At 42.8% G+C, this 13060-nt stretch overlaps 1 protein-coding gene across 1 annotated transcript in view; it reads left to right on the plus strand.

Annotated features, from left to right (window-relative positions):
• The window catches only part of CNTN5 (contactin 5), a 569036-nt gene that overhangs the window by 420211 nt on the left and 135765 nt on the right, over positions 1-13060 (plus strand). Inside the window, exon 15 of the mRNA XM_088456711.1 lies at positions 12095-12253. Within this exon, the coding sequence (XP_088312837.1) occupies positions 12095-12253 (159 nt within the window). The remainder of the gene's footprint in view (positions 1-12094; positions 12254-13060) is intronic.

Below are 13060 nucleotides of genomic sequence, written 5' to 3' on the forward strand. Positions count from 1 at the left end.
GGATGGAAGAGCAGTGGGCCATGCCGCTTCCCGCTTGAAACCATAGAGATCCTCACTTTGGCCCTACCAGGGCCGTAGCTAGGGTAGTGCGGCTGGTGCCATCGCACAGGACACCACAGGTCAGGGGGCACTGTTTGGGCCTGTCAAATGTTGGTTTATTATCATTCTTGCTTGTAGCTTCCTCTTATTGCATCCCCTGGCCTCCCCTATCTCTTCCCTGGCCCTTGCCCATGAAGACATGGCCCTTTTTTGGGTGCATTACGTCCCTTTGAAAAATGAGGGGGGCGCCAATGCTCTTTCTGGCACAGGGCACCAAAAGGTCTAGTTACGGCTCTGGGCCCTACGGATTCTTGCGTTGACATAAAGGTCGTCAGACTTGCTTCCCGCAATTACAGCCACTTTCTTACAGGAGGTAACCAGATTAATTTGTTAAAACTGTCCTTCATTTTTAGAGGGGATTGCACCTTTAAAATATGATTAGAAATGATTGCACAGTATACAGTTTGCAGAGAGAATCATATGGACTCACTTTAAACTGTTTGGCCCTCTATGTTTTGAGTCTCATAGACAAAGTACCCCTGATTAATTCCATGCCTATCTCCTGCACACTAGAGACATTTGGGAGATACATGGTGAGTAGCATGGTGATTGCAACTGTATTTAAAAAATGTATATGGAAATAAGTAGTGCCGTAACAGGGCTTTAATGCGGCTTTGGGTCAGACCCGTCCCCTTTGTGCATGATGTCATGATGTCACGCTTAGTGCCAACCAGCACCTGCAAGTGTGGCCATGTACAGAGCGTCTAGAAGACGCTCCATGCAGCTTTATACATGGCAGAGTGCCTGTCTGTAGCGTCCAAAGGAAGTCGCAGCGGTATTAGCTGCAGGGTACCATTCCATACAACCTGCTAGCCAGAAGCAATGGCTCTGTAGCAGGGAAAGAGCACCCGAAGTGCCCTGCGGTCTGACCGTGGCACCGGTTGCACATTCCTAGTTACGGCGCTGGAAATAAGTTGATTATTCATTTTAATATCCAAACTCTTTGCAACAAAGCAATATTTAAAACAAAAATGTAAATAAAAACAAGCAAGGACATAGTTGCTTAAACTATGTTTCCCAAGCCATAAGAAAAGTTAATCTGCAAAATGCTACCCATTCAGTCTGCTATAACCTTCCGCTCGGCAGAGAGCGCGGTGCACAACAGGCCTGTTATCATGACAGAGCGTCTTGCTTGATTTACCAGAAAATCAGATGCGCTTACATCTATTTTCTATTTTGATGATGATGCATTATCATAAAAGGCATTACATTATTTCTATCGCGCTGGCATACAGTCCACAAACCTTCTCTATGGATGGAGGTTTTAATCATAAATTGCAATTTCTCACTATTAAACAGAAGGGAATGCAATTTAAAGGTACATAATGAAGATAAGTACCATAAACAGGCAATCACAAATGTGAATACGCTGGCACATTCTGAATACGGTCGCTGAGTTTTTGTATTTCTGTACTTTTTATAGCTGAGCGTATTGAGAGGTGAAAAAGTAATGTGGGTTTTTTTATGTCTCTGTAGCAAAATCATGTGATGTTCTTCAATGCTGGGAAAGTCAAATAATACGTCATCAGGTATTCTCATCTATAATTCATCATTAAATCGCTCTGGACACAGGGAGAGGGAATTATTGTAGAAGAGGAAATGATTGCAAATTGCAAAGAGTGAATAGAACATATGCAGAGGAAGTAAAACCTTTATTTACATTATGCAAATCACCACAGAGCACAAGTTGCAGCATGTCACAATTAATCCCCATCAAAATCAATGGGAAAGTGTGATAGTGATCTATAGTGCCTTTTAATATTGGTACTCAATGGTACTGGGTTCTGGCACTTTTTTTGGCCAGACACTTAGGAGATCATTCAGATCCGCTCGCTAGATGCGTTCACTCACTCACCGGCGTATGCAAATCTAGAGCATGCCCAGCAAGGCAGACAATCGCACAGCAAGGCATAAGCACTCCCACTATGTCTTGGCATGCGATCACTATGTGTATGCAGACACCCACCAGCCATTCATAAGACGCCCACTTGCGCACGTCATCTCCAGGAGGTGCATGAAACCATTGCTGCATCGAGCACCATCGGATGTGATCGCAGCGCTTGAGGTTGCCTCTTAATCATGCCTGCCTCTGAAACGGCATTGAGACACTCAGGCACGCCTGCATTCACACCTCCACTCCCCTGTTTCTAGTGGCCAGCCCCTGTCACCACCCACAAATGGCCTCTCCTGTCACTTACTCTGCTGGGCTGTCTATGCGCAGCGAGTGTATGCTTTCCGATCTTTCGCAGTGGTTTCTCGCACGCACATTGCGATGCATACGCATGCGTAGATTGCAACTACCGGCCAGCTATGAGGCTTCGCATTGTAGCGAGTGGGTCTGAATCAGCTCCTTAGTTCTTCTACCATCTTCACTGGTAGAACTTTTCCCTGAAAATTTTATAACAAGACCTCTTAGTTCAGGTTACTTTTATAGACCAGGAGGACACTTACCAGGTCACAGGCAGTGGTGTAGCCACTCTGCTGAGAAAATGTTAAAAATGGCACCTATTTGTTGCCTAGGAGATCCAGTTGCCTCCCCCACCACATTCAATGTTATTAAAAGCTTTCCTAAACTGAAGGAACCTATTACACTGCATGTTAAGTGGTACTTTTGAAAGGAACTTTATTTCTCTGATCATAAGACAGTGTGTGGGATGCCTAGACCAGTGCATTATAAGGTTCTATCAGTGGGATTAGATGGAGGCTTACACTTCTTAAGTTCCCTATTGACTAATATATGATTGGAAGACAACGCGTTTCAACCAATGTGGTCTTTGTCAAGGTCACACCTTGACAAAGACCACATTGGTTGAAATGCGGCGGTGATAAGGGACAAGCCAATATACCTCTTTGTACCATTTGAGATTGGGACTGCCGAAGGGAAGGAGACAAGAATACCTGGGCTCATCACATCCATACCTTCTAAGGTGCCTTTCCTTAAAGGTCAAATCCGGTACGGGCAAACCCCAATTGGTGGTTTTTAATATTCATTTTTATCATTTGCACTACTGTATTACTCTGTACACCACATTAAAAAATTTCGAAATTGGATCATACACTATGTGGAGCTTTATTCATTTTTTGAGGTTATGGATCGTGGAGGAAAAAGAGATTCTATTTGAAGTAATACATGATCATGAGACATATGTGGATGAATATATGAAGAATATAAGGCTGAACATCTCATTTATGACTATTTGCATGAAATATTGGTGAACTCATATCTGGACTAACTTTATATGCTGAGTATATACCTATATGCTGGACCAACTTTATATGCTGAGTATCTACCTTCACCTTAATCCATAAGAGCGCAGAACACTCACTGTTGTTTATTGTCTAGATGTTTGCGGTTGGTGTGTCGCCGCTTTGAGTTGTCTGCTGCACCTTAGGTTATTGGAGCGCGATCTTCACACACATACAGTTTATACACTGATGATCTATATAAGCGACGAGCTAATAAGGCTCAAAGTTGCAAAAAATATTTGCGTCATTGGAATGATGGGGCTGCAGTGATTAAAATACAAGTCCTGGATATTGGACACTAAGAATATCATGAAACTTGACTGACGCATTTTGCATAACACAGATGGTCTCAAATAGAACTTGTCCACTAACCAACAGACTTGCTATAGATTTGCAAAATTTTTGGATAAGTTGCTTTATAAGATGACTGACGGTCCTTTGTTTTTATATTTTCGTTTTTATTTAGTTTAATAATTGTCTCAATAGCATTTTTTATAATGGCAGAATATTTAGCCATTTACCTTACAGGTCCAGCTATCACACACTTGCCTCCTCTTGCTTTCTGCCACTGCACACTAGTCTGTACTTCCTGCTCAGGGATGAAGGGTACATCAATAATGTCTTCTCTCAGTAGAATGTAATGTTGGACCTTGTGGATGGTATTCTGAGACTTCCACTACTGTACCTTGATTTGCTGGCCTGATTTGACCATGGACATTACAATATACTATATGGGTAGCAGGGCCTGGAACAGCAAATATACAGTACCTGTTACACCGGGCTCAGAAACTTTTGGATCCTCTCTGGTATTTACTCAACTGCTGAGCTCATTAGCAGTAGGCCCAGTAGGCTAAGCAGTAGGCCCAGTAGGCCTCAGCACTAGACCCAGTAGTTACACCCAAACCAACTGTATTAAGCAATATAAGCTAGCAACTTGTCTTTGTTGGGATGAAGCAGCATTTAGTAAAACCATCTGACCAGATGGCTGCATGGTGAGTTGCAGAAGACAGGGCATGTGAGCATTATCCTTCACATAGTCAACGTGTGACACAAGGTGGGATGCACCAACACCAAAAATTAGGTGAAACCTCCAAAAATGCAACTTTCATTGGTTTGACCGCATTTCCCACATGCACCAAGCTCCGGAAAGGAGTTTGAACCCGATAGGCAATGCCATCTAATATAAGCCTATGAGCAACTTCCCCCAAAGGGATCCAATAGATCCCCAGCAGCTTATGGCTGTGCATGTGTAGAAGGACCAAGTCATAAACCCATAAGTCCACAAAGGACTCTAATCCAGAGAACTGTCCTTTGCTTAACCGTACAGTAAATGTATACAGCGTTAAGAAACACCGCTATGTATGCGATCAGTGTCGGAATGCGTTGCATCCAAAATGCGATGCTTGATGCATCCCGACCTACAATCTGGGGTTGGGATGTTTTCCTTGTACCTTTCCCTTCAATGCATGTGAGGTAGAGACATTGAAACGCTGAATTTTCCAGACCAACAAAAGCCCAGAAGCTGCCAATTTGTCATGCTGTGACACTTTTAATGGAAAACGCTGTTTCTATGATAAACAGCATCACTTCGGAGAGTATAGGCTGCAAAGATGGGAGAGCTCTTGGGTGAGCAGGAATCCCAGCTTCCCTCTCCATGTAATGTCAGACAATGATCAGGAACATAGAAGCCTTCAAATTACCAAAATATAATCCTCATCTGAGTATAAAGATACATAAACAACCTGTCTCATTTCACAGCTGGCATTATTCAATTACTTTGCAGGTGGCACCTTCTCTGAGCGAAGGACCTGTCATGTGAATTCTGAATAAAAAAATATGTTTCCCCGAGTGATTTAATTCATTTGTGGACATTCGGAGATGCCTTTTCTGGGTGAATTTACAAGGTTCTAGATTCATTTTTTTTGTACCAAACTGGTTATTTTCCTGTTTCTTGAGAGCGATTGTGAGGAGTAATATAGCCCCTGGGAAGAAACTATTCTCCAAGCTAACCATCCAGCTGACAGTATGAATGATTACTGCCCGGCATAAAATGTAATGATATAGGAATAAGAGGGATGACATCTGCATAGCAGGTCCTGGCTGCCTGTCACAAATTCTTCACTGGTGACTACAACTTGATACATTGCCACATCTCAGCCTTCCAAAGTGCTTTTACTGCATAAAGACTTTCCCTGTACTCTAACCTCTTCTTTAAATATTTCAAGCATTTTGAAACTTGATTGTCAACATTTAATATATTTCATGTCCCCATCATGTATCGCATTTGTCAGTTAACTTCCAACTTTAAAACTCAGCTGAAGACTTGCAGCAGAGCGGACATAGGGCCTGATTCAGAGCTGGGAATAGAGTGAGATATCTCTCTCAACTGTGAACCTGAACAAACCATATTGCAATGCAAGGGGTGTACTGTAAATACATAAATGTTTTTACATGTGGGGTAAATACTGGCAGATTTTGCATGTAGCCCACAAATACTGCACAGCTTTATTATTACTCTACAATTTAGATGTCAATTTGGAAACACTTCTCCCAGGGGCATTTCTAGAGAGGAGGGGGCCCGTGTGCAGTCTCCGACACGGGCCCCCTCCTCTCCGTCCGGCGGCCGGCAGTGCACTGAGCTGTGCGCGGCCAGCGCCAGAGTTATAGACTCTGGGCACTAGAGTGTGCCCGGAGTCTATAGTGTATGCACAGATCACCAGGAAAATGGCAGCGGCGGCCATTTTCTCTGTACTGTGCATGCGCAAACGACTGGAAAATGGCAGCTGCGGCCATTTTCCAGTCATTTTACAGCGCCAAGTCTGAATCAGGCCCATAGGCAGCCTGCGACTCTACAGCTGCAGTGGAACTGCAAGTCCCAGGTTTGGTATAAAGATGACACCCATAATGCTGTATACTGTATACACTGGAGGCATTGTAAAATCAGGAACTGTCAGTGGTTTTGTCTTAATATATCTATGACTAGAAAAACTACTTTCTTGCAATTCATATTTAAAAAAAGTCTGCTTCCTAGGACAGTTACAGTAGTTGTCACTTGTGTGAGTTGGCTTATCAGCTCCTATATACCCATTGGGAACGGGGTTTCTAGTTCCAGATTAGTTAAAAATAGACATTTATTTTAGAAAAGAAAACGAGCCCCAAAATATGCTTAATTTTAATAATAAAACATGTTTTCTTCCTGTGGGCAATCCGACATCTTGAGACTGTGATAGCTATTGGTGGACAGTTACCAGGGTCAGATTAATAATGGGGCAGGTGAGACTACAGCCCCAGGCCTCCACATAACAATAGGCCTATCATCATGACAGTATGATGATGACCAGCTGGCCACACTGTCAGCCATAAAACTGTTAACAATGTATTTCCATTGTCCTTTACATATTGAGGGAGGCATTGGGTCTGATGATGTAGGGGGTGTACACACACCCACATAACAACGGTCACACCCACTGGTCACACATGCCCACATAACTATGGCCACACCCACTGGTCACACCCCCTCCGATTCTCACAATAGGCTCTTGATAATTTTCAGACCAAGCACCATGTGGTCTTAATCTGACACTGACAGCTATGGCTCTTGTACTGCGGCTATTCATGATTAATAGGCTTCCACAGCCTTCACCTGAATGGGAGCTTTAATAATTAGTCAAATGTCAGATTTTTGTAGGTTTTTAGAGATTTAAACCTTTGATACTGTGCATAGAGGTATATTTACTAATATTTACTAAATAACAGATTTTCAAAGCCACCAAATCTTGGAAGCTGTCAAGGCTGAATTTTAAAAGGCAAAAGTGATACAGTCAATAGAAGCCTCATTTTGCATGTATTGCTATTGACCTTTTAAATTGAGCCCTCAAGGCCACCAATTGGAAAAAAAGATCTTTAGTAAATATTCCCCATACTGTGTTATATATTTGTTTTGCTCGTTGTTACATCTTATTTACAGCTTGCATTAGGCTTACCTGGCAAGGTCTCCTTGGTAACGTCTGAATCAAGGAGGCCTTGAGCTGTTTGACAGGAGAATTAGAGAATCAGAAATATTTTGTTACATATGTAGATTGTTTTAATGATAGTTTTATTGAGTTACATGGATATTAAAGGTGTTTTCTTACTTTGCAGGACAATTTTGATCTTTAACTCTGACCTGAAGCATCAGTCACTGTTTTCATTAGGTTGCTGTTGACACTCTAAGTACAAGGCATATAGGACCTCATTCAGAGTCGGTCGAAGCGGCCGCACAGTCGTACGCCACTGATGTTCGCTATACTGCGCATGCGTAAAGTTCGCAATGCGCGTGTGCAAACTAGCCGCTACGATCAGAAATTTCTCTCTCCTTGAACACAGCCAGGTCGATAGTTTGAGTGACAGATTGAGGCGTTTGTGGGTGGTAACAGGGGAAGGTGCTTGAAAACGGGGGAGTGGAGATCCAAACGCAGGCGTGCCTAATTATGCGAACGGCATTTTATTGGAGTGCATACGGTTTATGGGAGTGCATAATTAACAAAGTAGCATCATTGCACATGTGACATGGGAGGTTTTTACACTGACATGATCGTAGAGCTTAAGAGAGGGTATGGTCAACCTTAAGCTCTACGACCAGTTCCGATGGCTCCCGATGGTCTCGATTAATCCTTATATGCCCGGAGATGACGTGCAATGCGTACGAGAAGGGGGCGTATTTTTTTTAATTCCGGACGCTTCCTCCCCTTGGTCAGCCAGCTACCGATCCGAACTTAAGGACGCAACTTGCGAGGGAATCATTTGCATATCCGGCCCCTTTTCCCATACGACCGTGCGGCCGCTTCGACCGACTCTGAATGAGGTCCTTATTACCTGCAGATTGACCATTTTTACACTGCTGTTCAAAAGTTTGGGGTCACCCAGACAATTTCGTGTTTTACATGAAAACTGACTTTTATTTATCATATGAGTTGCAAAATGAATAGAACATATAGTCAAGACATTGGCAAGGTTAGAAATAATGATTTTTATTTGAAATAATAATTTTGTCCTTCAAACTTTGCTTTCGGCAAAGAATGCTCCTTTTGCAGCAATTACAGCATTGCAGACCTTTGGCATTCTAGCTGTTAATTTGTTGAGGTAATCTGAAGAAATTTTACCCCACGCTTCCTGAAGCACCTCCCACAAGTTGGATTGGCTTGATGGGCACTTCTTGCGTACCATACGGTCAAGCTGCTCCCACAACAACTCAATGTGGTTGAGATCTGGTGACTGCGCTGGCCACTTCATTACAGACAGAATACCAGCTGCCTGCTTCTTCCCTAAATAGTTCTTGCATAATTTGGAGGTGTGCTTTGGGTCATTATCCTGTTGGAGGTGGAAATTGGCTCCAATCAAGCGCTGTCCACAGGGTATGGCATGGCGTTGCAAAATGGAGTGATAGCCTTCCTTATTCAAAATCCCTTTTACCTTGTACAAATCTCCCACTTTACCAGCACCAAAGCAGCCCCAGACCATCACATTACCTCCACCATGCTTGACAGATGGCGTTAGGCACTCTTCCAGCATCTTTTCAGTTGTTCTGCATCTCACCAATGTTGTTCTGTGTGATCCAAACACCTCAAACTTCGATTCGTCTGTCCATAACACTTTTTTCCAATCTTCCTCTATCCAATGTCTGTGTTCTTTTGCCCATATTAATCTGTTCCCTTTATTGGCCAGTCTCAGATATGGCTTTTTCGTTGCCACTCTGCCTAGAAGGCCAGCATCCCGGAGTCGCCACTTCACTGTAGACATTGACACTGACGTTTTGCGGGTACCATTTAATGAAGCTGCCAGTTGAGGATTTGTGAGGCATCTATTTCTCAAACTAGAGACTCTAATTTACTTGTGTTTTTGCACAGTTGTGCACCGGGGCCTCCCACTTCTCTTTCTACTCTAGTTAGAGCCTGTTTGTGCTGTTCTCTGAAGGGAATAGTACACACCGTTGTAGGAAATGTTTAGTTTCTTGGCAATTTCTCGCATGGAATAGCCTTCATTTCTAAGAACAAGAATAGACTGTCGAGTTTCACATGAAAGTTCTCTTTTACTGGCCATTTGGAGAGTATAATCAAACCCACAAATGTGATGCTCCAGATACTCAACTAGCTCAAAGGAAGGCCAGTTTTATAGCTTCTCTAATGAGCAAACCCGTTTTCAGCTGTGCTAACATAATTGTACAAGGGTTTTCAAATCATCCATTAGTCTTCTAATGCGCTTAGCAAACACAATGTACCATTAGAACACTGGAGTGATGGTTGCTGGAAATGGGCCTCTATACACCTATGTAGCTATTCCTTTAAAAAACAGATGTTTGCAGCTAGTATAGTCATTTAGCACATTAACAATGTATAGAGTGTATTTCTGATTAATGTTATCTTCATTGAAAAAAACAGTGCTTTTCTTTAAAAAATAAGGACATTTCTAAGTGACCCCAAACTTTTGAACAGTAGTGTATGTCAAATTGCAAAATCCACAAATATGACCCTTTAATCACAGGCATCCCAAGTGTCCCCTTATTTACCTTTTATAAAGGTCAAGAGTTGCGCAGAAAATGGGAAAGGAATCAGCCCTTTAATTCTTTTTCATTATCACCATATATACTGTACAAGGGAAATTCAGTATGAAACTCAGATTGCATGAAAAGCAATTTAACTACTGTAGATTAAAAAGGTCATTGTACGATTAGGGGCTGGTTTAGAGTTAGATGACTTTTTTTCGGGAGAGGAACTTGCAGCTCATCAAATGATGCTGCACTGCAATGGATTTAATTGCAAACTATTTTGCACACAGGGCAAAAGCTTCTAATCCTTCGTGCTGCCCACGTACTGGAAAGTTCAACATTCACAAAGCTTTTTGGAGTTGGGCCTGGTCAGTTCCCTTTCACCACTCTAAAATCAGGTTTTGTTTTTACACCTCTATCTACCAACCCTCCCCACACACTGCATAAAATGTTTATTCTGTGTGAACATTTGTGACACAATAGCTGGGCGGAACAGTGTATTCAATGTATTCAGTTGTAATTAAAAAAAATAGAATAAGGTATAAAGTAAGTTGTACATTAATGTAACACACCCACATTAATATTATCCTCCTTTACATAAATCCATCTTGACCTTCTCATTAAAGTAATGACTACAACCCTACAAAATGAACAGCAATCTCCTCTCACATGCAATTAAAATACATGTACAATTGCAGTAGTGTTACAGTTACATAACCCTATCAGCAGCCCAGAAACTGTAGAGGTGCACTTTCTTATTTTAATAACGCCACAGAAAAACACTAAAGCCAAGAATTGAAAACAATACTCTAGGTAAAATACTCTATAGCCAAAGAAAAACAAAAATTAGAACAATAGTGGGAGCCATTTTTTAAGCCAAAATTCATAAAAAGATTAATTCCCACAAGAATGACTCTTTGACAGCAATGTATTATATTTTATGCTTATCAGACACAGACGCAGAACTGCTGTGATTAGAATGTGGTAGGTTACTTGGTAACAGGAAACCCATCTTAGGTGTACCCCGGCTATGAGAATATATAAAAATCAGAACAGTGGATCTAAACAAGATTTGTACCTTAGTGATCTGTCTCCTTGCATGAAGAATTACGTATTGGGACAAAAAGATGTCTAAGTAACCACATACTTAGTATAGACCCAGGGTAGAAGAGCGCATCACTATGGCCCAGAGAATAATTTGGTTACAGACCAGGTGATGCCACTCAAGCCTTACTGGGGTAATTCAACTACACGGTTGTAGAGGCCACACCCTCTGTTGTTCTACTACTTGTGTTGACCTAACACAATTAAATGTCTTGCTCTTAACTGTCCTACATTAAGTTTGTTGTCATTGCTGATAGTCAATACATTCGTCCCAATGTTATGTAAGCACATAACCATGGTAAGACTGCAAATCCCAACAAAACATCCATTTAATTCTAATCACAGTTTTTATTGTTAAATAACTTTGGATTGTTCTTAGTGCTCGATTCAGACCCGCTAGCTAGATGCGTTCGCACGCAGCGAAGTATACAAATCCGCGATCACACAGTAAGGCATTAGCACGCCCACTATGTCTTGGTGTGCGATCGCCTTGTGTATGCAGACGCCCACCAGCCTGTCTGAAGACGCCCACTTATAAACGTCATCTCTAGGAAGTGTATGCAACCATCAGAAGGGAACGGAGCGCTTTGGTTGATCATACCCTACCGCAAGAACTGCGAGCACTTCAGTGTAAAATCCAGCCAGGTGACGCTGCGTCTTAACTATGCACGCCTCTGAAACGGCGTTGAGATGCTCAGGCATGCCTGCGTTCGCACCTCCACTCCCCCGTTTTCACAGACCAACCCCTGTCACCACCCACAAACGGCTTCTCCTGTCACTCACTCAGTTGGGCAGTCTATGCGCAGCGAGTGAACGCTTCTCGATCGGTTGCACTGGTTTGTGCACACGCATTGCGATGCGTACGCATGCGCACAATGCAAACATAGGCAGTCTGCGTGCGAACGCTTCCTAGCAAGCGGGTCTGAATCAGGCCCTTAGTTCCATATTGCATACTGTATTACAAAAAATATAGGGAGAACCCCCTCATCCAAAAATACAAACTGGGTTTCTATGACATTTCTTTATTGAAAACTACAGACAAAGTTGTTAGATTTATTTTTCAAATCCCTGCATCTTTAATATTCTATGTTCCTGACATCCAACACAATTTTTGTTTTTCAGGTCCGCCTGGGCCCCCAGGGGTGGTAATCGTGGAGGAAATTACAGAGAGCACATCCACTCTGTCCTGGAGTCCCGGTGCTGACAATCACAGTCCCATCATCTATTACAATTTACAAGCCCGCAGTCCGTTTTCATTAGGCTGGCAGACTGTGAAAACAGGTAGGCTTAATTTCCTGCTTAAAAGGACAGAGTGTCACAGAAAGTATCAAAACTAGAATAGATGCATTGACAGAATGTTTAGCTGGTAGTGAAGCCTCGATTTGTGCCAAGATAGATTTTATTGAGTTTATGGAGAGTTAAAACCAATGAATACATACTGCATAAATAAAATATTACTATTTATACATTTTATGATGCAAGCCCAAAATGTAATATCATCCATAGAATACCGTTAGTACTGAACAGGGGCGTATCTATAATGGGTGTAGGGTGTGCGGGGAACACGGGCCCCTGGGTCCAGGGGGGGCCCCGCACCGCACACCTTGCGCCAATAATATTACTTACCTCTCTGAAGTCCCACATCAGCGCGGGGTCTGGCGCTGTAAAACGACTGGAAAATGGCCGTGGCGGACATTTTTTTTCTGTCGTTTGCGTATGCGCAGTACAGGGAAAATGACCACCGTGGCCATTTTCCCGGTGACCGGTGCATACACTATAGACTGTGGGCACACTCTAGTGCCCAGAGTCTATAACTCCGGCGCTGGCCACGCACAGCTCAGTGCGCAGCCGGCCGCCAGGCAGAGAGGAGGGGGCCTGTGTCGGAGACTGCACACGGGCCCTCTCCTCTCTAGAAACGCCCCTGGTACCGAAGTAGTGTGGCAGGGCCATAATGCTTTAGTGATGTTTTTCTGCTTCAGGGACTGCAATACTGTATTTGTCAGTGTAGAAAACTTGATAGAAGACCTATATCCTTGCAGGGCAGAGATCCAAAGCATATAGCAAAAGACAGACATAAAAGAAAAAATC

The sequence above is a fragment of the Taudactylus pleione genome, unplaced genomic scaffold (assembly GCF_031769625.1).
Source record: "Taudactylus pleione unplaced genomic scaffold, aTauple2 ptg000711l, whole genome shotgun sequence".
Lineage (NCBI taxonomy): Eukaryota > Metazoa > Chordata > Amphibia > Anura > Myobatrachidae > Taudactylus > Taudactylus pleione.